Source organism: Colletes latitarsis, chromosome 6 (genome assembly GCF_051014445.1).
Source record: "Colletes latitarsis isolate SP2378_abdomen chromosome 6, iyColLati1, whole genome shotgun sequence".
In the NCBI taxonomy this organism is placed as follows: domain Eukaryota; kingdom Metazoa; phylum Arthropoda; class Insecta; order Hymenoptera; family Colletidae; genus Colletes; species Colletes latitarsis.
Window position 1 is genome coordinate 13,085,492 of NC_135139.1, and position 26,150 is coordinate 13,111,641.

The 26,150-nt window shown below is 33.7% G+C and overlaps 1 protein-coding gene across 1 annotated transcript in view; it reads left to right on the forward strand.

Annotated features, from left to right (window-relative positions):
- The first annotated feature begins 6,012 nt into the window (after window positions 1–6,012).
- Window positions 6,013–26,150, forward strand: part of LOC143343083 (thrombospondin type-1 domain-containing protein 4) — a 46,943-nt gene continuing 26,805 nt past the window's right edge. Inside the window, exons 1-2 of the mRNA XM_076767623.1 lie at window positions 6,013–6,285; window positions 19,889–20,188. Of these exons, the coding sequence (XP_076623738.1) occupies window positions 20,147–20,188 (42 nt within the window). The 5' untranslated portion in view covers window positions 6,013–6,285; window positions 19,889–20,146. The remainder of the gene's footprint in view (window positions 6,286–19,888; window positions 20,189–26,150) is intronic.

The window sequence follows — 26,150 nt, forward strand, 5'->3', positions numbered from 1 at the left end:
TATTGGTCATTTCGAAGATATAGGTGCAACAATGCCAGTTCGATAAAAATGATCCGATTTTACTTAATTGATTTCCGATACGTCGAGGGCTGACTTTACATGGGTGCAAACGATGCGAAATAGACGAAGATTTTAACGAGAGTCTAATCGTAAATATCGATATGAAATTATATTAAGAGTGAAAATATATTTAAAAATAATCGTTTTTTAATGATACATAATGTATTTTGTCTTTGTATGATAAATCTTTTCTGAATTTTTTTTATTTAATTGCCCCAAGAACATTAACTTATTTGATAAATTAATGACGAATTTTGAAATATTGAATACAATATTGAAAATATATAATTTAAGGTAATAGAACAAAGTCATAATAGAAAAGAAGTTTTAAAAAGGAGGCATTCTAAATTATGTATCTAAATACCTTGTAAAAATAAATTCTATCTTATGTACAAATTTCGATGCTAACTCTGTACTCTACATGTGAAAAGAATTATATAGTAAATAGTTGCAATAAAAAAAAAGGAAAGCTATAAAAATTATTCACATACATAAATTTTCACTGAGGATTTAAAAAAATTCAAACTCTCAAAATAAATGGTAAAAAAGTACTAATAATATGATACATGACAGAATGTTCACTATATAAAACATACGTAAAGAAGAAAATTGCCAACAATCCTGAAAGATTCTGTAAAGGAGTGACTTTTCTAGGAGGAACGAAAATTCTTGGTAAAATATAAGAGACAGTAACTAATGATTGAATAATTACAGTCGATTTCAAATTTCAAAATTTAAGTATCATTGTACGAAACTTATATTAACAATTTATATAGAACTTATATTGTTTGTGAGAATTATAACTCACGATTACTACATTTTTGTTTGGCATTAATTAAGCAGTGACTATTAAAATTGTTAACAAAATTTATATTTTAATAGCAAATACAATTTAAAAAATTACGTTCGTTCCATAGATATTATACAAATAATAAATTATCTCAAAAATAAATATTTATCAATTGACATGTTATTTTAATTTTAAAAAGGGCACTCAATGTTGCGCCAGGGCACTGGTAATCGTAACACCGACCCTGGTCGATGGATATTACATAACGATGATAGTGTAACGTCTATATATTCTAACTTTACATTTTCTTCTCATTTTTAGTGTGCAAGTTTGCGTTATTAATGAATCGTAACGGCAAACTACGAAATTATTAATATAAAATATTTAACAGCAGAATTGTACGGTGTCTATAAATTCATTGCAGCCACTCGATGTATAGTACAAACACTCGGGATGATATATTTCAGTATAGTGGGCTCGATTAGCTAATAAGTAATCCAAGAGAAACAGAACACTGTAGGTCTGGACCTCTACGACGAGCAAATATTGTTACGTTACTGCTTAAGATACATTCGTAACGAATCGCGATTAGTAAATTTCGTAAAGGTCGCATAAATCATAACGTGCCTAAAATTAGAAAAATAAGATTCCTATTATTTCTCGCGGTTACACGTTGCTACATTTTTCTACGTACTATTTAGATACGAGTATTAGAATCCAAGAAGATACGATTCTAATGTACGGTAAAGTGGTGTGAAATAGTTGTATCATATTTCGTATTAATATCGCGTTACGTACATGATACTGTGTCCGCGAAAAGTATCGGTGGAGAAGGAACATTGTTGTCGCTTCGATGGCTTTACATTCGCTAATAAAATAAAGAAAACAAAGGAAGCTGCTTTATTATTCTGAAATAAATTATTGTAAACAAGATTGCATTACAATAATTTAATTACCAACGTGTTTGCTATTTCACGAAAAATCTGAATAATAATCGAATTGTTTTTGAACGGAAAATAGTTCAATATTTTTTCACTTTTTAATAATTTTCATTCTAATTATCTGTATTTTTCAGTACAATGATTTTCAATATTCTGTAATTCAGTGTTCTGTATTTGAATATTTATTATTTTAGTATATCGATTTTCATTATTTTATATTTCAACATGCATTATTGAAGAATCCTATATTTCAGAAATTTCAGTTCACTAGACTCCATCACTTTTCTGTTTTATATTGGAATATATTATATTTTAAGTACCTATATTTTAAACTTCTATATTTTAGTATTCCATGTTTCAGAATTCTACATTTTAGTATTCCATATTTCAAAACTTTAGATTTTTGCATTCTGTATTTCAATACCTATGTATATTCAATTGTACTATATTTTAGACTCTTATATTTTCAGAAGCCTATATTTTAGTATTGTATATTTCAAAACCTTAGAGTTTAGTATTCTGTATTTTAATACCTATGTATATTCAATTGTACTATATTTTAGACTCTTATATTTTCAGAAGCCTATATTTTAGTATTGTATATTTCAGTACCTATACTCAAGCATACTATATTTTAGTATTTTACATTTCGAAATGTTACATTCTACTATTCTATATTTCAGTACCTATATTCAAGTATACTATATTTTAGTATTTTATGTTTCAGTATCTCACATTTTAGTACTTTAATCCCACATTCTAGTATTCCGCAGATGCTACACGATCATATTTTGTTGTAAATACACGCCGTTCAAATAAACCGTGATAAATAGAAATGTATCCGTTTCTGGGAGGAAAAGATGGATCATCGAAGGACCGACAGCCATAAGCAGGATCGTAAAACACCGGTTCAAGGGATGATATCGATCCGGTGGATACTTAAATCTAAATATTTAACGTTATTCAGGATGCGTCTATAACTACGATTACGCGTTATATCCACGTTTCGTATCGTCGCGATCTTTTCTTACGACCGGTTGCTCGGTGTGTTCTCTTTACCCTCTCCTAGCGTGGACTAACCACGTTGCATCTTCGAATCGTCGCTTCTCCGTTTCGTTCGACGCTACCTAGCATTAGAACTAGACGGCGATATTAATTTTCGTTATTACACGGTGAAATTTATAGCGACGAGAAACTAAATTTTAATACAAAGTGACAATTCGAAATATACGTCAGACTGGTTTAAATGATTATTGGATCGTGATTCCTTATATTCGTGCGTGTAGTACACATTTGCACGAACCACGGAAGTTGAACTTCACTTTCAACGACTAAATAACTTATTTCACATCGATTCCAGAGATTATCGACTGCAAAATCGAGTATTCAAAATACAGACACCCGAAGAATCAATGAATATGCATTTTTGTATCTACATTGTATCTAATAAAATACTAACATTTTATTTACTCAACAAGAAATACAAATTGAAAATTACAACTCGCTCAACAAGGTTAAAAATAACATACTGCATCATAGCGATCGATTACAAAAATATAGAATTTAAATATCGTTATACAGAATTTATTTGACAAATTTATATAGGATGACTTTTAAATTATCAGAAAAGAAGCGTAACAAGCATTTCGCTAACGGGAACATCGTAATTTGAACGATTGGAAAGAGACTTGGTTTGAACTAAATTTAACCTGGATTGTTCACCGATTGATATACAGCTATAATAAATCCTTCGACGAGGGTATTTTTTGAAACGTATAAATAAACCGATAAATAAGAGTTCGAGGTTTCAGTATTCCCTCGAATGAGCTGGCCTTTAGTTTCAGCGATGCACGCGTTTTAGCGTGTTCTGGATTATGGGCCTAAAATTAGTTAACTCTCCGGTTGCCACCTAACAGCGAGTTTACAAAAAAGCAATCGCGACACTACGGTATAAACAAGCCTGTTAGAACGACCGTGCGGTTCACGTAAGCTCCTTTCGCGATAAACAACGATTACAAAGATCGCTAATACATACTTGGTTCGTCTTGCTCCTGATTACGTATCAAGTTGTCGCCACCGTTCGGAATTCATTATGGTCGAAAAATATGTTCGTAACGGTGCTGTTTTTACTGCGAATTTCCCTCATTTTATTACCCTTGTTTAGTTTAAGCGATAATCCTTGAAGTACGCATTTAGAATTCTCACAGAATTGTTTCGTATAATTACATTCCTCTTTTGCAATATTTATAGATTCCTGTACATTTAGTATTCTATACTATTTAATTTCATGTGGTACTCGAAATTTTTATTTCATCGGAAACTTTTTATTGTTGGATGTTGAAGCATTATCTTTCATCATTACATCTGATATTTTTTAAATTAAAATAGAGAATAGAATTGCGTGTATATGTAAATATATAATAAATATACGTGATTTTATAAATCACTTTTCAGTGAAATTTTATTTTTCTTTTTTTAAAAACTTTGTGTCTGTCCTTATAGAATTATAAAATAAACAAAACACTGAATTCTATTATTTAAAAGCGATGAATAGATGGAGCACGCGTTTTTATATTTAGGGAGTAGATTACGCTTGCAGTGTAAGCTCTTAAAAAAACTGTATGACTCAAACTCGCAAAATTCTATTCTTCTTAATGGCTTAACTTTGCTGTTTCGAATTATTGGTCCGTAACGCGGTAAAGCGATCATTTCCTAAAATAAAAACATTTTGTCTGCTCCGTACCAATCTTCTCGCTCTTTTTAAAATTACCAATATTCCTGTAACTTCGTTAGCGATCTGAAATAGATCTGACTCAATTAACGGTTTGCAATCTGCGGTGCTTATTTTTAAAATTAGCGTGGCTTGGAAAAAATTTAGAAAGCACTGACTAAGCGAGTCTCTCTAAGAGTATAACTAAGCTCCGAGTCTCAAAATTGTGGAGGAATTCGATGCAAATATCGTACGTATTTCTTGCAATATTGCAATATTGCAACATTGCAATATTGCATCAGATGAAACAGTTAATACGTAACCGTATTTTTATTTATATCCACTATTCCGGTCACTTTAAAAAATTCTCCAACATTTTCTTTTTTCCATCTTTGTTCACACATAAATATATCTTCCTTCTAAAGAAGAAAATGGCAGACAATTTTTGAAAGTGACTGGAATATTGAGTATGAATAAAAAAATATATATATCTATATATATATTGGAATAATTTAAATATTTATCATACATAAGTGGAACAGTTAATACGTAACCTGATATGAATAAAGACATTGCGAGCAAATAATATTTTTATTCGTATTCAATATTCCAGTTACTTTTAAAAATAGAAATTTCTATTTTTTACCTTTGTTCATATATAAATGAATATATCTTCCTCCTAAAGAAGAAAATGGTGAGCGATATTTGGAAATGACTGAAATGCTAGATATGAATAAAAATATTATTTGCTCGCAATGTCCTTGTTCATATCAGGTTACGCATTAACTATTCTACTTATATATGGTAAATATTTAAATTACTCCTATATATGTATGAATAAAGATGAAAAAAAGAAAATAGTGGCATTCAGAACGTTTCAGGCGATACAAATTATGTCTGTTCGTGGCTCAATGTTCCAACACAAATTTTCCCACCAAAGTTCATTCGAAGGTCAAATACAGGTCATCGAACTCGTTTCAATATCAGCCAAAATATTATACAAAAAAAAATACATAGTATCGTGCAAAATAACATTTTCAATTCCCGAATTTTGAATAATATAAGCTTGAAAAAAATAATTGCTTCTCCCAAAATATGAGCTTGCGTGAATGGTATATTTTATGCAGAAATCTATGAGCAGAATTTTAAAGTATAATCTGAATATTAAAGATTTACGATTATCACCAAACAAAGATAATGATTATCGTGACAAATCGGATTTTGTTCAACTCTGGAAAATCGGTTGATAACGTTTTTCAAGCGGCCAAGTGCGTTTCATACGTTACGATCTAATGCTTCGTAAAATTGTTAACGACGAGAACCAAGGGAATTCTCGAAAAAAAAAGGTAAAAGAGACGTAAAGGAGCTTTAACGGGGAACGTAGTCGGAAACGTCTCGTTGTCAGGTGACATACGAAGGTGGAGGCCCCTAAAGCTTCGTTCATAGAGCGGCACGAGACACACGGCTGTATAAAGTCGATCCTCCACCGACGGGAGCCGTCAGTTCGGCACGACACCTCTGTTAAGCACCACAGAGGAACTCGTCTCTCGGAATTCTGTAACACGCAGCATGCTACCATAGCTGCCTCATCATCCTTTCTCAAAATTATCTCGATCAGTGCGTACGGTGAACAATCGAACGGAAACGTGGACAATTTGAACATAGATCGCGCGAAACGAGCGCGAGCACGAGTAATTCAGTGATCCTTGGAAATTCTGGAGAACTTGAAATTCGATATTTAGTTATGACACTGGTTCGTTCGACAGAGAAGTAACTCGTTACAGGTGATGATATGTGATCGTGTGTTATATTTTTAAAAATTTCTTTCGACGTTTATCGTTATCCTGGTACGTTGCAACGGAAGTGTATCTTAAACATAAAAGAACGGCGGTTTTAAGTAGTTCGAGAAGTCCTGTTCTTCGAAGAGAATTGCTCGAAAAGTTCGTGGATCCCGATTTGGTAGAATTCATTCTAGACCGTACGTCTATAATCTTTTTATACATCGGGGACATGGTTTCGATGCATCGACAGTTCGTACTAGATTCTATGTTGGGACAAGCATGACACGGTAGTTATTTTTTACATTAGCCCGGTCATCTCGTGTCGCGTCTATGTAGTTGCAACTAATTAAAGTCTACGAAAATGTTATCGTACACATTACAGGTATCGTGGATCGTTATTTCGTTTACGTTTCTCGCGTCTCGGTGCTTTCCTGGGCGCCTTTGAGACTCCATGCTAACAAATTCAGCATGAAATTAAGATACGCGTGGAATGTATTGGGATGGTGTTGGGCCATTCAAGAGTCGAACGCTTCTGAAAATCGTGCCAGACTGTAATAGAGATTTCTACGGCCGCCCCGATCTATGACGCGAGCCTCTTTTGCTCTACCAGACAGCTGTAACATTTTTTTTACCGCCGCACAAGAAGAACTTTTCTTTTTATCGCGATACACACGAAACATCTTAAGGCGCTCTGTATCGCATAAATCTAAATTTACGTTCCTTTGATGAGTTCTGCTTCTATTTTCGTATTCGAACGCCGGTGGCCTTGACTTTGTGCCCTTCTTAACACTCGAACTTTCGTTCTTGCAACCTGTAAGCGACTGGCTGACCCGATGAACTGTAATTGATCAATTTTATTAACGTTTACGAGTGTGGATCGATCGCGAATCGATTCTTGGTCTTGCTGAGGCCTTAGATTTTTTTTAATATAGTAACGAATGCGAAGCTCGAATAAAATTTATTGATAATAGAAAATTGTGAATCGCTCTTGCACACGTGTACACATAATGTTAATGATATAAATAATGATATAATAATGATTATAAAATATTGCGTTTCCGTCATCTATTTCATTCAACGACACAGAAATAGAAAAAGAAAAGGGAAATATTCAAGTTTGTCAGGGTTAAATTAAGATATTTAAAAGAATTCAAGGAATTTTATAGAAACATATTAGAGCAAGGTTCGCGTCAAATATCAAATTAATGATACGATAGAATTACAATACTTCCAGTATAGAATTATAGAAATATAGAAGTACAATTTTTAAAGGTAGAAAAACATTTAAAATTGAAATTGATGCTTATGACTTGGTAGATCAAATTGAGTACGAAAAAATATTTATAATAAATATCTTACTCTTTGAGTGTATCGGATAAAAATATAATTATAACTATAAATGAAAATTAATTAAACGTAAAGTAACATCGATAGCATAAACAATATAACTATATAGATTAAAGTTGAGAATAACTGTAATACATAGATCTAGATTAAGAGTGAATTAAGTGTATACGAAAATTTATAATGTTTTCAATCCACGAGAATAAAATAAAAGTTATTTTGACTACGTTCCAGCCAAGTAAAGCAACTACAAATATATTAACTACTTTATTAACTTACTTTCTCTTGTCATTGCCATTTATTATTAATGAAATTTATGATCGTTCAGGGTATACAAATTTATATTTCACTCTTTTTGATTCAAAATCCTGTAATTTTCATATACATTTCATTCTTGATCCAGACATAATTATTACATAATTGTTCTACTAAAATATAATTATTTATACTAAAGAAGACCAAAACTAAAAGTCGAAAAATTTAACATATTAGATTGTGTCAAAATTCAAAGTTCGCGTTTCTTTATAAGAATATTAAATACTACTAATTTAATATAAAACTTACTTCACCAATGGTATATGTGCAATTTTGTTCTACGATTTTCTACCATGTTTTGGATAATTTAAATATTTCTTTATTCGTATAAAAATTCAGATACGTCTGTATTTATTTATTCAGTGTTTCTGAACGATTCCCCCCATTGAGAGGATTTTTCATTCCACGAAATAAATAAAAATCATATGTTATCGCGGTGGAAAATTTTCCGTAGAATTGCTTTTAATTTATCATCGATTTGTTACACGGTCTAATAATAATATTTTCGTCCATAATTTGGTCCAAATACTATTATCATCCACGATAGCGCGAAACGTGGCCAGACATCGTAGCGTTTTCAAAAGTCTAGACATTCCGTAGCAATTTGTTGCCAAATTTATATTCACAATAGTTATCGCCGAAACGCGATGGCAATGCCAATAAACGTCGCTGAAACGATCGCGTCTATCTAGTCGGCGAGTATCTTCTCCATTCAGTTTCCGTGGAGATCGGTTTTTTCGCTGCTCGAGATTTTTGCAAACGCGTATTAATAGTCCGCGATCCCCAGCGGGTCGATAATCGTAAAAATAAACGGTATTCCGCGTTATACCGGGATCTGCGTAAGTAGATCCTTCCGAATGGCTTCATTCTTTCCGCCGTGTTTTGAGTGCAATAAAGTAACGCGGTCTTGTAAACATTGCTGGGTGAAAAAATAGACGACGCGGAGAGCAGGGACGACGGTTCGTTGAGGTTTCGATGCGGCTATTGAACCGCTCCTGTCGATACGCGATCAGAAAAATCCATTGTAGGCTCTTACATAATCGGCGAGTGAATTTCAGAGGATACGGAGCGCGTAAAAATAGAACGTTTTTAAAATTCATAACGATCCCCGGGGCGAGAAAAAACGACGAGCATCTCGACGATAGGTTTAAAGAGCATCGTTTTACATACAGTACTTTGTCTCCATTTCGCGGCACTGATTAATTAATACATACGCCGGAGTATGAAATATTACTCCAGTAATGTATTCTGTAGTGTTTTGCATTCGAACGACATACGAATGGGCAACCGAATACGTATCGCGTAATTCATACGAGCTACGCGACTACTTAACACGCTCTTACCCGTGCACTTAAACGTGTAATGTTTAAACGACGATAGACTGTAATTAATATGCACGCGTACCGGTATTTAAACCAATAAATAATCGGAGAATAATATAATTACGATCGACTAACTGACCGCGAATCCGAGAAAGTATGTTTTATGAATCGATGAATATTCCGTGGCAATTATTGTACGAGAGGTTTAAAAATCGCGAGTACAAACTCGAATGTTTTTCTCTTCGATTTTCGAGAAAGATAAAGTAATGTTTGCTTTGTTGGATGTAAATTGGACAAACTGTTTCTCGAGACTGCAAGTTACTATCAATGATTAACAAGGGAGCATTATACGAATGTTCATTGAATTAATTTAAATTCTATTCGACTTAAAGGAAGAAATCATTACTTGATTTATTTGTGTTTATGTACGTTTGAAATTACAGGAGATGTCGAAAAATGTTTCGAATGAAAATTGTACTATTGTATTTTATTCGAAATATTTTTCGGTATATTTTGTAATTTAATTATTATATAGGCCTAAATAAAGTGGATGATTTTTTCTTTAAAATTGAAAAGTATATCGAAATATGGCACAGTTCTCAGGTTCGATCGATGAATGTTTGTGCAAAGTTTTATTACATTTCGCATTTTGCTTTTGTATGTTCTTTTGATCATAGACAAATAATTCTTAATATCAACTGTACTAGATATATATAGACACAAGAACATATGGCAGTTAGAACCTAAATCAATTTGTTCAGTTCCTGAAGAGGACTTAAATCAAAGGTTGAAACGTAGATAAAGAGAGGTCAGGAATAAATTATTATTCCTTCTTAGTGGCTCAATGCAATTTCGATCAATTGAATCGTTTATTCGATATTTCGGCCATAGTTGCGAGCCTTCTTCAAGAGATACATCACTAACAAACATACTAAATGTTTAGAAACATTTTTATGATTATGTTAGAAACATCTCAGTAAACATTTTCTACATTTTGTGCAAATGTGTTTGAAACTTCGAATAAATCATTAGTTTGAGATTAGGAGAAATAGCAATTTATTTCAGATCTCTCTCTGTTTTAATAATTCCGTATTAAATAAAATATAATTAAGGTTAAAACGTAGAATTTTTAAATTTACATTATTGTAGCGATTTGGAAATTCTGAATAAATACAGTTTTGAGACACTCGAATGTAGAAATATTCGATTCTTTTAATTTGTAATATTTTAAATATTTATATTCAAGTGTATGGTTTTTGAATAAATACTTCGTGTATAATTAATTATCTCTGCACTGTATTATCGAGAAAAATAATTAAAAGCTAAGCTTACAAAATACTAGTTTCTTAATAAAACAAAGATCTTTTTATCTATGAAAGGCACGAATACTTTTCGGACATATTGTGTGTACTAGAATCATTTAGTCATTTTCTACGAGCTTCACTATTTAATTAAACGTATGCCAGCAATTTAACAAATTTATCTTTAGACATTGTAACGTTTATATTTCATTTGTGCCTCCTACATATTAATGAATCTCAATAATAAATCGTTCTAATAGGGACCTTAAAAAAAGGATCAAAACATTTGGCGCGCATCGTCCACTTTCCCTCTTTGAGGATTTACGAGCATGTTTGTCTCCACGAGAAGTAATAATTCCGGAAACATTCTATACCAGTGGTTCTTAACCAGAGTACTCCACACAACAGGAAAAAGGTATAAAAGGGTTAGAAATCCAAACAAATGTCACGAGGCAAAATTAAACAGCATCAAACGATGCACAAACTAAATATAATTCTATTCATTTTCAGTTATCGATACATCCAAGATATGCAATTTCATTCTGTTTTTTTTATCGACTATTCGATGCATCTTTTTAATCTTAATAAAAAAGTATAAAGGTATTTATGCCCTAAACCTTGCAGTTCAAGCGTTACAGCCATTTAAAGTGCAGTGAACTATTTTAATTGAGACATACTCGTGCTTGTAAACACGAGTCTACGTTTACAATGCTTGTAAACACGAGTCTACGTTTAATATCAATTAATGTAGGATTAACTTTCTAGTTGAGTCTCTTATGCAGATAATTAAGAGATAAATTGTATTCGTTAATACGTAACTTTATCTTTTCGCTGCTTTATTACGATAGCTTTTAAATTAAAATAAATCTTTCAATCCAATGTCCTAAACAATTATTTCTTGTACAGAGAAATCACAAGCTTTTTTAGCTAAGCTACTGATAGAATTATAAAATTCTCTAACAATATCTTTCGAAGAAACGAATTTTGCAGACACTTGAAAATGTACAGAACTCATTTAACGATTATTAACACGTTGATCGTAGAACTAAAAATTTACTAAAATTGAATCTGAAAGTGTCTCAAAGGATTCTGACGTTTCCTGCAAACTTATCCTCGTGTTATAGAGCGGTCTATTCAAGTTTCCATCATGTTTGATATTTTATAAATAAGTACATCAAGATTTTCAACACTGATTGAAACATATTGACTAAACCAAAATTTAAAATGGTTATTTTAAGGAATAGAAAGACCGTGAGCTCCAATAAATCGTTAAAAGGAGTTCGTGGGAAGAAAGGGTTAAGAACCACTGTTCCGTGTTACAAGTTGCGTTCATTCAGACTCAAAAGTTCAACGATTTCCCGCGTCCAAGTTAATTCCCTTTCGAGTTTAGTACGCAGTCGACTAACAATAATTTAAAAGTAGCGACCGATTACGTTTAATTAGGAGTGCAATAATTTCACTTTCTTATTACTCTGTTGGTCCGTAAATATCTTGTTACATTCATTCGTTGCGATCGCAGATGTGCAATCGCGTTCCATGCGATTCCAGCACGGCAAAATGCACACGTGAACCGATCCTACGCTCGTAACCAGTCCCATAATTTGTCGAATTGGAGCGGCACTATGGCAGTCGGCGGCAAATACGCCGGATAAACAATCGATTAACAGAGAGATAATGTAACATTCTTAATTGAGATCGATCTACTGGAACCAACGACGTGGCGCCAAAGTGGTAAACCGTTCCCTAGAATTTCAAACGGAACTTTCGATCGCCTGGTCGATTCAGAATCGAAACGACCGCGGAATGCATCGACGGCAGAAAAATATTCTCGGCGCACTTTCAGCGAATAATTCTGTGTAGGAGCGATTACGTTCGACAGGTCGACGCACGACTAATATAGATTCCCGTCCAACGCTCACTAACAACTGGAGCATGAAAGCATTATGTGCGTGCGTATACGTACACGAGCCGATGGCTTCTCTAATATCTAATTTCCTTCGTGTCGCGTTATGAGCCGTTTCTCACGATGCGAAAGCATCTCGATCGAGCATCGATTTCGAGCCAGCCACCACCATTTTTCCACGTCGAGCGTTGCAGGACTTTTTTACAGCACATTTTATAAGATAAATGTGATACTGTCGCTCGAAACAAAATAAAGAAGAATTTGTTATTAGAGATCAAAGAAATACTCTTTTCTTGTTATCTTTCGGTAGTAAATGTCAGAATAAATCAAGGGACTCAATTGCTGTCACTTAAACGACCAATTCTGGCAATATTTTAGCGTTTTTCTTTGTTTATCAAAACCATAGTCCTATCTTTTTGTTTGTAATTACTTAATATATATAATGGGAGATTCTAGAGGCCACAATAAGACGAAAATCAAGAATATCAATTTGTTGATTCAGGCTTCGTTAAAAAGTTATTAAAAAATTAAATTAAAAAATTTCAAATCATGCACGGAAAAATTATTCTCGGTTGCGGAGGTCAATTACAATCATTTTTGGTCAATAGACATAACCCCGAAATCCTACCCACTTTCGAGAAAAAAATTCAGTAGATGCTGAAATTTTTCGGTGAAAAAAAAATTTTTCAAATCGACCTGGAAAAATTATTTTCATTTGCGCGTGTTAATCACAATCATTTTTTGTGAATAGACATACCCTCGAAATCGTAACCATCTTCGAGATAAAAATTCTTTACCGAAAATCTAATGTGTGAGGCCAGAAATGCTTCACCGAAATTTCATGCGAATCTTTAAAACGTCATAACTTCTGAACGAATTGGACGATTTCAATGTTTAAAAAAGCAAACTACGCGTATTTTGGTAGAGAATATGAACAAATCGCAAAAATATTCGAAAAGTTGGTCCTTGACCCCGCAAGATGCGAAAAACCCATAAAAATAGCCAATTTTCAAACGGTCATAACTCCTACAATAGTGAATCGATTTCATTGAAATTTTTTTCTGAAGTGAAGCCCATGGATACCTACAAAAAAGTATTAAACAACTTTTCCATAGAGGGTCAATCAAAAAAAAGACACACGAAAAACTAATTTTTCAGAAAAGTTGACAGGCGAAATGCTTCACCGAGAATCTTTAAAATGTCATAACTCCTGAACGGATTGGACGATTTTAATGTTTAAAAAAGCAAACAACGCGTATTTTGGTGTAGAATATGTAGAAATTACAAAAATAGTCGGAAAGTTGCTCCTTAACCCCGTAAACTGAGAAAACCCCATAAAAATGGCCAATTTTCAAACGGCCATACCTCGTACAATAGTGGATCGATCCCATTGAAATTTTTTTCTGAAGTAGAGCCTATAGATGCCTACAAAAAAGTATTAAACAACTTTTCCACAGAGCGTCAATCAAAGAAAAGACACACGAAAAACGAATTTTTAAGAGAAGTCGACGGGCGCCTAAATTTTACGACGAAAAAAAAAATTTCAAATCGTTCTGGAAAAATTATTCTCGGTTGCGGGGGTCAATTACAATCATTTTTGGTCAATAGACATAACCCCGAAATCTTACTCACTTTCGAAAAAAAAATTCAGTAGATGTTGAAATTTTTCGGAGGAAAAAAAATTGTTCAAATCCACCTGGAAAAATTATTTTCATTTGCGCGTGTTAATCACAATCATTTTTTGTGAATAGACATACCCTCGAAATCCTAACCATCTTCGAGATAAAAATTCTTTACCGAAAATCTAATGTGTGAGGCCAGAAATGCTTCACCGAAATTTCATGCGAATCTTTAAAATGTCATAACTCCTAAACGGATTGGACGATTTTAATGTTTAAAAAAGCAAACCACGCGTATTTTGGTGTAGAATATGTAGAAATTACAAAAATAGTTGGAAAGTAGCTCGTTAACCCCGAAAAGTGAGAAAAGGGGGTGGTCGAAGATTTCCCTGGTTGTAGAGTGGATGACCCTTAAATAATTCGAAGTATCCAAGAATATTTGATAAAGAAACATTTTTATCTTCCCTGAGAAAATTGAAATATTTGTTTTAATTATAGAACTTCAGGTTAGAAAAGCCGCAACTAGAACAAAAAGCATTTGTAGATTTAGGTTTGTATCTCATTTTTTTGTCGTTGCAATGAGAAGAATACGTTCTTAAAGCTGAACGTTTTATTTTAGGAACACAGTGTATATTGAGAGAGCATCGTCCTCTTGTTGACTTTGTAAGATTAACTGTGCAGGATTAATCATTCACATTCGCTTTTAGAATTTAAAAGAATTGACAAAATAAATTGATCCCCATCTCATAGAAGGTTTCTACGACTATGATTTATTATAATTTATTTATTTTAAAAAAATTCAAGGAAAGCTTCGCCTCGAAACAAAATTTTTTTCCATTCAAAGTAAAAAGTATATCATTTTTCTAAAACTTATTTTACACCATCAAAATAGTTTCTTCAAAAATAATTACCATTTCTCATTAATAAGAACATCATTGATCCGAGCGTACAAATTGCCAACTTGTCATATTTATATGCTTTTTTAGAAGTTTCTTTTCGAGTCATCTGCTCTAAAATTTTGTTTTATAAATATTGTTTTACATATCAGGACCATAATCTTTTGGCTATCGTTCGACTGGTTCGTTCTTCGATTTGTTCCCGAAATAAACTCGAAACGAGTTAAGCTACACTTTAAAGCTCGATGGTCCGAGAAAAATCATGACTAACCGAAAAGAAGCAAGAGACAGTAATTTGCTGATAGTGCAGGCTGCAGCTTCGTTCAGAAAAATGGGGACGCGATTTAAAAATAGTAGGAGTCCCGACGCCTACCTGGAGGGGCATTAAAAATATTATCCAAACCTCTGGATATATTTTCGCGTCGAAATGCATTCGTTCTACAGGAATCAGAAATAGTAGATTTTTAAAACGACCCTAAAAATACCGGTCGATTTCCTAAGAAACGGCCATTTCATCTTCGCGATGACTATAACAATGTATTTTTACCGTCGACGCGCGTTTACATAAATTATCAGCCTGCTCTAATAAATATTGTAACAAACGGTACGCTCTTGCCGTATAAATTGGACGAAGATTTATGCCGCGGGGCCTGTTTTCGCGTCCTTGTCAGAAATTTAACTTTACCGAACTTGGCCCATAACAGCAAATAAATGATCGTAAGCGTAAATTACGCGCGAAGAATATTGGTAATATCTACGGCTTATATATATTGGCTTCGAGGAGCGATCTCAATTTTAGTTATTCACGCGAATGTTACTTATCACTGTACTCCAAACATAAGTGTTCTTACATCCGTTCCAAACAATCGCGCTTACATGTTGTAATTTTCGTTTGTTAGCTTTATACGCAATCTCCACGGTCGACAAACATAACCCATTTATGCCTTGCATTTTCTACATAGTCCACCTTCGAAAGATATTCATAGAAAATTTTCTTTCGTCGAAAATTACTCAGCGCCGCGTTTACGCGTACAGCGTGTCTTTGTGCGTAAGATAATCGGTATTGTTTACGCCTACTTTACGAGTTTCGATATTGAGATTTTTTACATTGGCCATAAATTAACACGCTCGATTATTTATACGTGCGTACGAGCATGAATCACTTACCGATTCTTCCGTTTAATAAATATTACCCAAATGATACGTTGCGGGTATATTGGCTAAGCATTCGCGAAACTAGCCGTGGCCCTCGCTTGTTTCGTTGAAAGTAGCCTGTAATTTGCGCTAAACGTATCGATCATTCTTGTCGGCACCCTGTTTCATTAACCAATTTTAGAGAAAGAAACCTGCCGCGCTCGTTCGTCGAGGAAAAGTGTGCCACCGCGTGTGGAACGGGAGCGACGAAAAATCAGGAAAGTTCGATTTATTAAACAGCCTGATGTATTAGAGCAGACACGTCAAAATCAGTTTCGTTCTAGGTCCAATTTGCAGTTTCCTATCGTGTACGCGGATGTATAATTATTTTACAACAGTCAAAAATATTTAAAAGACTATTACTCAATCGTACCCGGTGAAAACCAGTTATTGCACCACCATATCGCGAAGAAACATATGTAAAATTCAAAATGAGACAATAAATGTCACAGATATAAGGGAAAGATTTATTCGTGGAACAGCATGAAGACGTGGAAAAGAATTTCTTTTTAATAACACCATTTTAGTTTTTTTAAGATTTTTGCAAAGTTAAAATGGTCAATTTTTATTTTGTTCCAATTATATTTTTTTTGAAAAAATACATGTGTTCTAGTGGTACTTTTATGATGAAAAGGATTTTGTTTGAAACTGTTTATAGGAGAATATTTTAGAATTTTTATACTTGTAACAAAAGTTCCATGGAATCAGTGATTTTAGATTCATTAAATAAATAGAATTTTTTGTTTATTATAAACTGTAGCTAATAGTATCATCATGTTTAATTAGAATAAAAGATATGAATAATGAACTAATAGTTTTCTACTAGTAGAATTTATTTACTCTCTTAAAACATTATATTATACACTTATAACTCAGAAAGTGTATAATATAATGTTCACAATTATTCATGAAAATATTCGAACTATGTTACAATAAAGTAGTTAATGCAAAGACTGTTTACTTCTTTGAATTTGTAAAAATTGTTAAAAATGTATAAAAACATATTAGCATTAATAAAGCTACAAGTTTTACTATATTTTCAAGTTACAAAGACTCAATAAATCTTGCAAAATATATGAGACATAGCTCGAAAGTATCATTTCGATTTTTATTGTTATTTATAGTGTGGTAGAATACATACATACTGTTAACGATACGTACAAAATATTGACCGTAGTTACTTCATAGTTTTAAAGATATAACTAATTAAAGTTAGATAGGATAGCGATGTTCTATGAATATAGATGTCTGGTTGTGGAAGTCGAGACAGCAAAGTGACATGTTGCGTGGCTTGTAAATCAGAAGTTCAGCGATCGAATCCCAGTTAAATATCGCTGAACTTCCGATTCACGAGTCACGCAACATATCACTTTGCCGTCGTAGCTTCTACGACCATATCTATATTCAGAAAACATTACTAGGTATCTAGATTTAATTAATTATACATGTTTAAAACTATCCAATAACTATTAATGTTCCACATTTATTATTATAAATATGTACTCTTTCATTTCACCAAAGATCGTTAAAATCAAATTGGTACAAATATGAATTGTATAAAAACAGTTATTTTAAAAGTTTGTATGGAGAAAATCATTAATAAAAAGTTGCTTCATATTTAAATTGAAGGTAGATAATAATCATGATGTTTTAAAGAAATTTGTTAAAAGAATATCAATTTTTAAACTTTTTGTTAACAGAATAATGATTGTTTAAGACAGAAAATTTTGTCGGTTTCTCATAATATATTTTTGGTTACATCCAACCAATACGTTTCAGCTGATGTTCTATTATTGGCAATAATAAAATTTGCGGTTCAAATCACTGATAAACAATATCAACGACGTTAGTATAATTGTTACGAGTAACCGAAACAAATTTCCCTCGTCCTTAATAGTTATTTGCAAAATTTCTTTATTTTAGTCGTGATAGGGTCCTTGATAATTATAATTTTTAAATGAATTCTGTTCAATCTATCCTCACACACCAATCATGCTCCAATCTAAGAATTCTATCTAAATTTTTCTGTACCTTCACACCATTAAATCTCATGTTTCCTTTCCCTACGTGTCTAGCAAATCTGGAAGCATTCGAAATACTATTTTAAATAACATGTTACTTTATTTCACCATCGTTACATACTTGAAACACATTTATCTTATTTCGCGAAATAACTTTGAGATAGTAATTTTATATTTGAAATACCGAAGTATTAAAATACTGTTAGAAATAACCGACGTATCTCAAGAATTTGCTGTTATGAAATCTTTCAATAGGTGAAAGTACAAATTTCTTTGCATCGTTAAAATGATAAAATAGCGGTCGAATAAAACGAGACACTAGTACCTATATCAAATATATTTCATCGACGTTATTGATCCGCCATACGTATTTATAATTTCAAATCGTCATTGAATTATATAAACCACGAGTATACAGAATGTCCATTAACTCGCTACGTAAATAATAACACTCTGTTTGGAGTACAACAATTTAAAAATTCTGTTATAAAACAGTCCCATAGCTGTACAAATTTCTTGCATTCTTAACACGACGAACAAAGTCGTTAAACAAAATGAAAGAGTTATAGAATTATAACTTCCTTCGACTAATTCTAAGAACGAACGAGTAAAGTGCAGACAGGTGAAACGTATGTTTCCTTAGCCCCGGGTCAATAGAGTTTTTTAATGCATTTGAGCACACTTCGTTTCGATGGGCGTTTTAAGAGCAACGGAAGGCAAAGGTGACTGAAATCGCGCGATATTTTCTGGTACACCCTAATAATTATACAGACCGTGTCTCGCGGCAGTGTTCCGGGGCTCCATTTTATCTGGCCTCGCGTCGCCGTTACCACCGTTCGTGTAAATAATTTCCTTATCTCCGCTATCCTTCTATCCGGGTCTAGTACGATCGTTGATCACAATTTAGATATCACCCGGGAAATTCCTCCGCGTCTTTGGAATCCCGTACAAGGTAACACGAGGAACAGTAAATAATACCGCGAACACCGGTGGAAAAAATTAGATAGGAAAGTCTCTTGGCGCGAGATAGAGGACTGCGTCGCGAGGGTAATCGTAGAAATCCGCGATCACGAAAAAAAGAAAAATGAAAAAGTTTTGGTATTTTTCGCGCTTACGGTCGTATAATTCACGGCGGCGCCTTGTAAATTCAACTTTCGCGGATACTTCACCTTTAAATAGGATAAGTAAGAGGCCATAAATTGTATTGTTTGCAGTGTCTTATCCTGCTTTGCAAAGAAGAAACAGAGTTCTTCTACCTATTAGAACGAACGATTCGTACAGCTGTTTGCTTCGAGCGTGGAATTTTGGAAGGGCTTAACGCAGGGCGTACGAAAAGTGACTCATTTAGCGTGTTATTTTTAATTTGAAATTATAGCCGTATAAATCTTACGTGTTTGTGATCTCGTAAGGATGATTTAATGTGTAATTGTATGTCAGGAATGTTGTAGTTTCTATTGTGATTGCAGATTTAAACAAAATTTTTTGGCGTCGTTTCATAGATTTTTACATGATATTTAAGTGATTTGAAATATCTTGTTTTTGTGTATAATTTTCTACGAAAAGGAAGACATTGAGCGAAGAAAGCTTGTAAACGTTGCAACGACAGGAAACGATAGAGAAGGAAATTTTCGGGTAACAATTAATTTTCAGATTCGAATTCCGAATTTTATCGGTCCTAATTTTGTTTAAAGATACACTTCGGAAAGAGACGCACTGAGAAGAAGAAAGTGTGAGTGAAATGTGGGATCGTGGCTTCGATGACAGTCGAAGAAACTAAAATAGAACCGAAAACCATGATGCAATGCAAAACGACTGTCTGAGATCGTGCTCGAGAGAATGATGAAGAATTTTTCGCGAACTCACCGAGAAGCTCGCCGAGAAGAAGAGAATTAACGAAGTTATCGAAGATGACGCTTGGGTTCTAAAGCGGCGCACGAACGTTCTCCAAGATGGATCGAGCTGTCCTGTTCGTTCTATTGATATCTTTAACGGTAAGATTTCAATATTATCAATATTATCATTATATTGTACCCCAATGTGGAATAAAATTTAAAAAAATACAGACGGGCGATATTTGAATATTTTGGAAATTGGAAACTTAGGTTACATCGATCGCTTTCGCACTATAAAAATGTTTGAAGCTTCGTGACACGATCCAAAAAAATTAAAAAATGACAGATTTTAGATTTCTGGTTTCAATCTATAGAAAACTAATTAAAGTGACTTTATACGATACATTATAATTGCTTAAAATTTTATATTTTTAAAAACAAATAAATACACGCCAGTTTGACGGATGTGGTAAAATTAGGTACGCATTCAATGGTTGGTTGTGTTATAGACGAACCGTTTACTAACGATTTAGTGTTCTGTTAAGACACTAGTGGGCCGGTTTTGATTTGGTTCTAACTTCAATGCCAAACTCGTAGATCAAATTAATGTGCAGTCGCTCGAACGTATGCTGTATGCGAACGAAGAAAAAATGAGTAACTGTAAAGCGGCCTCTTTGAAGCTGAATTCAAAGGACACGCTTCTTTAACACGAGCAATACGTCATCGATTTTCTAAAGATCTTTCGTAAGCGCGTGTTTTGTAACTGAAGAACAACCACTCGTATGGAGCGTTTCGATTTGAAGAAATAATCTTCGGTGTTAGACGTCGAATTTGCGATACCGCTTAATAAATAATTCTCAATAATTTGTATACTTACAAACGTCCGATACTGACGAATTCCAGAAAAGAAGATATGGGTGACTTTAGAAGAAATCGATCTTCTAGTGCTTCACCGTGTAATCTGTCGTGTTTATCCTGTTTTAAAATTAGCCTTCTAGAGATATACTCTAATTTGGCGCCTTATCTGGACACATTTGTCTTTCACGAGCAATTTTTTAACAATTTCTCAAGTTTCTATAAATTCAATTTTATCTTCGCAAAGTTTTCTGGATATCTTTGTGATTTTAAGAAAATTCAACAATAAATAATCGACAGTAAATCGCATAATTAATTTTTAATCCCATTCTTACGTCAACTATTTTAAAATAATTTATAATTCCACGATGGTAATATTATTTGTTCCAAGAAGAACTCAGATATTATATATTTTTGATGCATATTGTATTTTATATTCTTTATCAAGCAAGTTTGTAATTTGAAAATTGTACATATTTTTAAAAACTCTCTTCATTAATATTTAAATTCTTCTTCGTCTCTCAACACAACAAGAGATCGCTTCACGAATAAATATAAATTCCTTTTACAAAATTAAAGAAAGAATACATTTCCTTGTACTAGTTTTTCTTGAGTCAATATACTATTATTTTTATATTTAATTACTAGATCAATTTAATCCTCAGTATTCATACAATCAATACTTATTATTTTAGGCAATCTTACTTTTTGATATCTACAATTCGAATTAATTTTCTACAAAGATCAAAATGTATACACAGAAAATATCTCAAATAGTTTATCGAACAAGATAAACACAACACCTCGATTCAATTTTCCATAATAACACGTTGGAAATTCGAACCATTTCGATGGCACCCGAAATGTCCAACGCCCCAGGAAGAAATTACGAAGGGTGCTATCGTTCGTGTCGCATACGAATATTATAATTTATACGCTCCACAAAAATGGTTGTCCCGCGTCGTCATCCAAAGTGATTCGTTGAAAGACAAATTACAGGATATCTGGCGCCTCGTGATTCAAGCCAGTTCAGGCGTTCGTTCTCAGCACATGCTGAAAAGCACGGACGTTGGAGAGCCATCTTTTTTTTTCCTTCCCCTTTCGCTTCTTCTTTTTCGATCTTTCGTGGTTGTTTTCTTTTTTCGTCGCGCGAGAAAACCGAGAGAGCCGTGGAGAAGCGTCTCGCTCTTGGCAGCTTACCACCACGGGCCAATAAAAAGTATTACACGGCCGTGTCTCCTTCGTGTCACGATGATAAGAAACTCTTTTTGGGAGCATCTCTTTATCCGTGCGTGTCACTAAAATTCGTCGAAAGCGTGTCGGTGTATTTTTTCCTGACACCGTCGAGTAGGAGTTCCTCTCGAGTTTCTTCTTTCAAGTTTCGAGTACTGGTACTGCACCATTTACGCTTAGAGCCCGATACTTGAACCCTGTCCTGCTTGTAAATTTATACAACGAAAAGTACAACCTCGATCCTTCTTCTTGTCCGCTTCCTAATTTATTGTTACAGCGGATATTTAAGAAGGACACGTATCGGATTGTTTAAGAACTTCGTTCGGATATATCTCGCCATTTTGTATTTGCGGGGGAAAGTAATGAACGACAGAAATGACTGTGATAAGCCATGGCACTGATTTGTAAGCTCTTTTTGCGATACAGTTTTCCATGTTTGAAGATGTCCTCAAAATCTGTTCAAATTATAGCGTGAAACACAGAAATATTCGACGATTCAATGGTTTTTTGTTCTACAATATTCTAAATTAAAAGCGTTATTTACAATTTTACAAGTATTAGGGTTCTTCCATTCTAAACAATGTTGCAACACGTTCAAAGTGCCGGTCACCGGTGACCATCGTGGAAATCAACGTGTGAAATATAAGTAAAATTTCGAAGAAGTGAAATAAAATTTAATAAAACACAAGTAAATGTTATTATTACTAAATTTATATTGTTATGAATAATCATCCGGATTTTTTCAAGGATGTTTTCGATGGAGTAAAATTCAGAGAAAATGGAAATTCGATAGAATGAAAATCGACAAAAACAAATCTAGCAAGCGACAGATCGTGGAATAATCCTGTTCTGTAACCTTCTTCCAGCTGCCAAGTAATTTCTTTGCTTCTGACACACTGGAGCACATGATTCTTATATCAATAACCATTTACATTCTTCAGCGATGATTCATTAAGTGAAATTTGTCAGATTCAAAAACCAGTGCAAACAAACCTAACGAGCGACAGACTGTTTCATTATACTTTCCTAGAACCATTTATTAGCTTCTGGTTAATTGTTGTATTTTCGAAATTTTTATAACCCGCGATTCTTTATTTATAACTCTATTTAACTTTACTGATAATTCTACAAATTCTTCAACGATGATTCATTAAATAAGTGAAATTCCGAGCAATTAGAAATTTGCCAGAATACAATAAGTACAATTAGAGCCACTACTCCATTAATTTTTAATTTTAATTCATTATTAAGGAGAAAAAATAATTCTTGAGCAATATACATTTCAATAATGATCTATCAACAGTTTATAGATTGAAAATAAAATATTATTATTACTAAACAATATTCTCTTCTTGGTCGTTCAACAACAAAATTTTATACATGTATCATACTGAAGAGAACCTGAATCTTTGTGTTTAATAAATGGCACTATGTATGGGAGAGCTATTTTCTTCATTTTATTTTGGAGTTACAAAAAAATTACAGAATTTAATAATAATTAGTACAATTCTTAAAATCCTTCCTTCGACAATTTACTTGACATTTACATTGCTTCGGGTCCATTTCTCTATTCATCGAAGACCGTATATTGTTGGAATTAATATTACGGAGCAATTAACTGTTCGAGTACTATGAACGGGTGGTAAAATGGATTCGAAGTGCCACGGGACGCGTTCAGCAAATCGTCGCTGCGTGTTCGTTAAATTCAGCGATGTTTTCACCGTCGAGCAGCTAATGAATCGTCGCCCATATTCGTTATTAGTTTAATCAGGGTTATTATTACCATTTTCACTGCCTAACGAGGTCCCCGTGGCCGCGAAAGGTTAGTCGTCGTCGTACTCCTTAATGAACGTCTGTGTTTTAAAATTACGATGAACACGAAGTGTACGACCGTCCCGTTTAAACCGGTTTTTTTTCGTGTCCATTAGTAACTATGACGAACAAAATGATGATAGCGAAAATGTACATTGGCGAAACGGGCCTTGGTTTCGCACAAACCGCAGATAAATCTCGGACAACAAAGTAGTATGAATCAGAAACGGTCCGTGGACCGTGTTACACGTAAAAGGAATTCCGGCGATAAAATAAACCATAAAAAAAAATCAACAATGTTTTCTGCGGAGGCGATGAGTTGTCAGCGTTGCAAAAACAAAAGGTGTCATGACGTTCGCGGCGAGGAGGAAAATAAAAAGTCGGAGGAACGGAATCATTGTACCGATCTGACCAAAAATGGCGACAGGCTCGTCGAGGCTGTTTATTGCCTGCATCCACTACTCCCTCGTTAATTGTCATAAAATTACATGCTTCTACTGTCAATCAAACCTGTCACTATTAAGTGCTTTCTGCTTATTTTAGAATCCTAGGTTTTTTTATTCATTCATTAACGGGGGGAAAACGTTTTAGTGCAAAAAAATGTAATATATAAGGAACGACAAAATAAAAATTATACATAGAAAATACTATCGATTAATGAACAATAATCTGCAAGGATAGTTTTAGTATGTAAAAGTAAATGGTAATAATAAATAAGGAATTTGCAAATAGAGTAGTAAAAGAAATTCAATCAGAAGTCTTCTGTTTAGAAATAAATGAAATTTAGGTTTGAGTCAAAATGGACCAATCCACTTCGAGGGTTAATAAGTTGCAGAAAGTGGTATTCTATAATTATCACAGAAACATATAATTTTCAGTAGATCTTTGTAGTTTTCTAAAAAAACAAACTCAATACTACCCCTGATATAATTACCTATAAATAGTAGCACTACGAACGATCTAAACTTAAAAGGCTCGTATTTACATAAGTTTCATTCCATTAAGAACATAAATCATAGCTGTTATCGCGATGATCGAAACACTGGTATTCGTTCAGTATGAAAATACTGCAATACTAGGAACGATCGATCGTTGGAAAAAAGAAGCTAGTCGGACACTACCCCGTTTGACAAGCAAACGAGACGTTGTTTTATTAACGCGATTCAAATGTCGCTCGTAAATTGCGTCGTTTAATTGTGGCGAACGAACGTCGACGATTTTTTTCTTTCCGCGGATGAGCAGAAACCCGTCCGCGATGTCCAAGGTCTATCTAGGAAGTTCCATATTGCGTGGAACGCATTCCTGTGGTTAAATGTTGCGAGTAACGCGTATTCTTAGACCGGTCAGATAGCACATTAGAACAGATTCGAGCGTGTGTAGATTCCCGCCGCTTTTAAGTGTTGCAGGAAGCAGCCACAGTCCTAGCTTTCATCCTTGATCCAAATTCAACGACCAAATCGCGTTCTCGTGTCTTTCTTTTCAGGCTTTCAGGCTCCGTTCATCAATCACGCGGATTGATAGCTATTGTCATATTGTCCGGGTTATTGCTTAAGGTTGTCAACAGGCAGCCAGTTATGATTCAACGTTCCTTGATACGAGAATGTTTCACGGTATAGAACTCATTCTTCGGTTAGACAAATACGAGAGAGGGCATTCACGCCAAACTTAATGTTTTTCGAAGATTAATTGTTGAAAAATTGTACTTTAAGCATGTGTAAAACATGTGTTTATAACTAAGACGATTTCTATGAAGCATATTGACGGTATAGAAACGTGAAATGTTTTATTTGTCTGTATACAAGAACGGAAGAAAATTAATAACGTGTGAACGTGGAACTGTCACGGATGCATATGAAAGTGATAATTTATAAATATAAATCGAAATAATATGAAATATATATTTGCTTCCAATATAAAGTATTCGTAATTTGTGATATAAAATAGCTTCGATATACAAATAAAATGGGTTATAATAGCGAATATTGAATTACTGTAAAATCTCGAGTATAATATACACGAATTTTATTCATTTTTTTTCGACAGTGAAACGAGTGTGTGTATTATATTCGCGTACAAAAGGTGTGTCACTTTCAATGTTGAACAAATGCACATACAGCTGTGAAACATTGTTGAAAGACGCGTCTATAACTCAACGAGGCTTCCACAAATATTGTGTTTTCAATAATCTTGATGCGTGAGGACGAACAAGCGTCGTTAGATA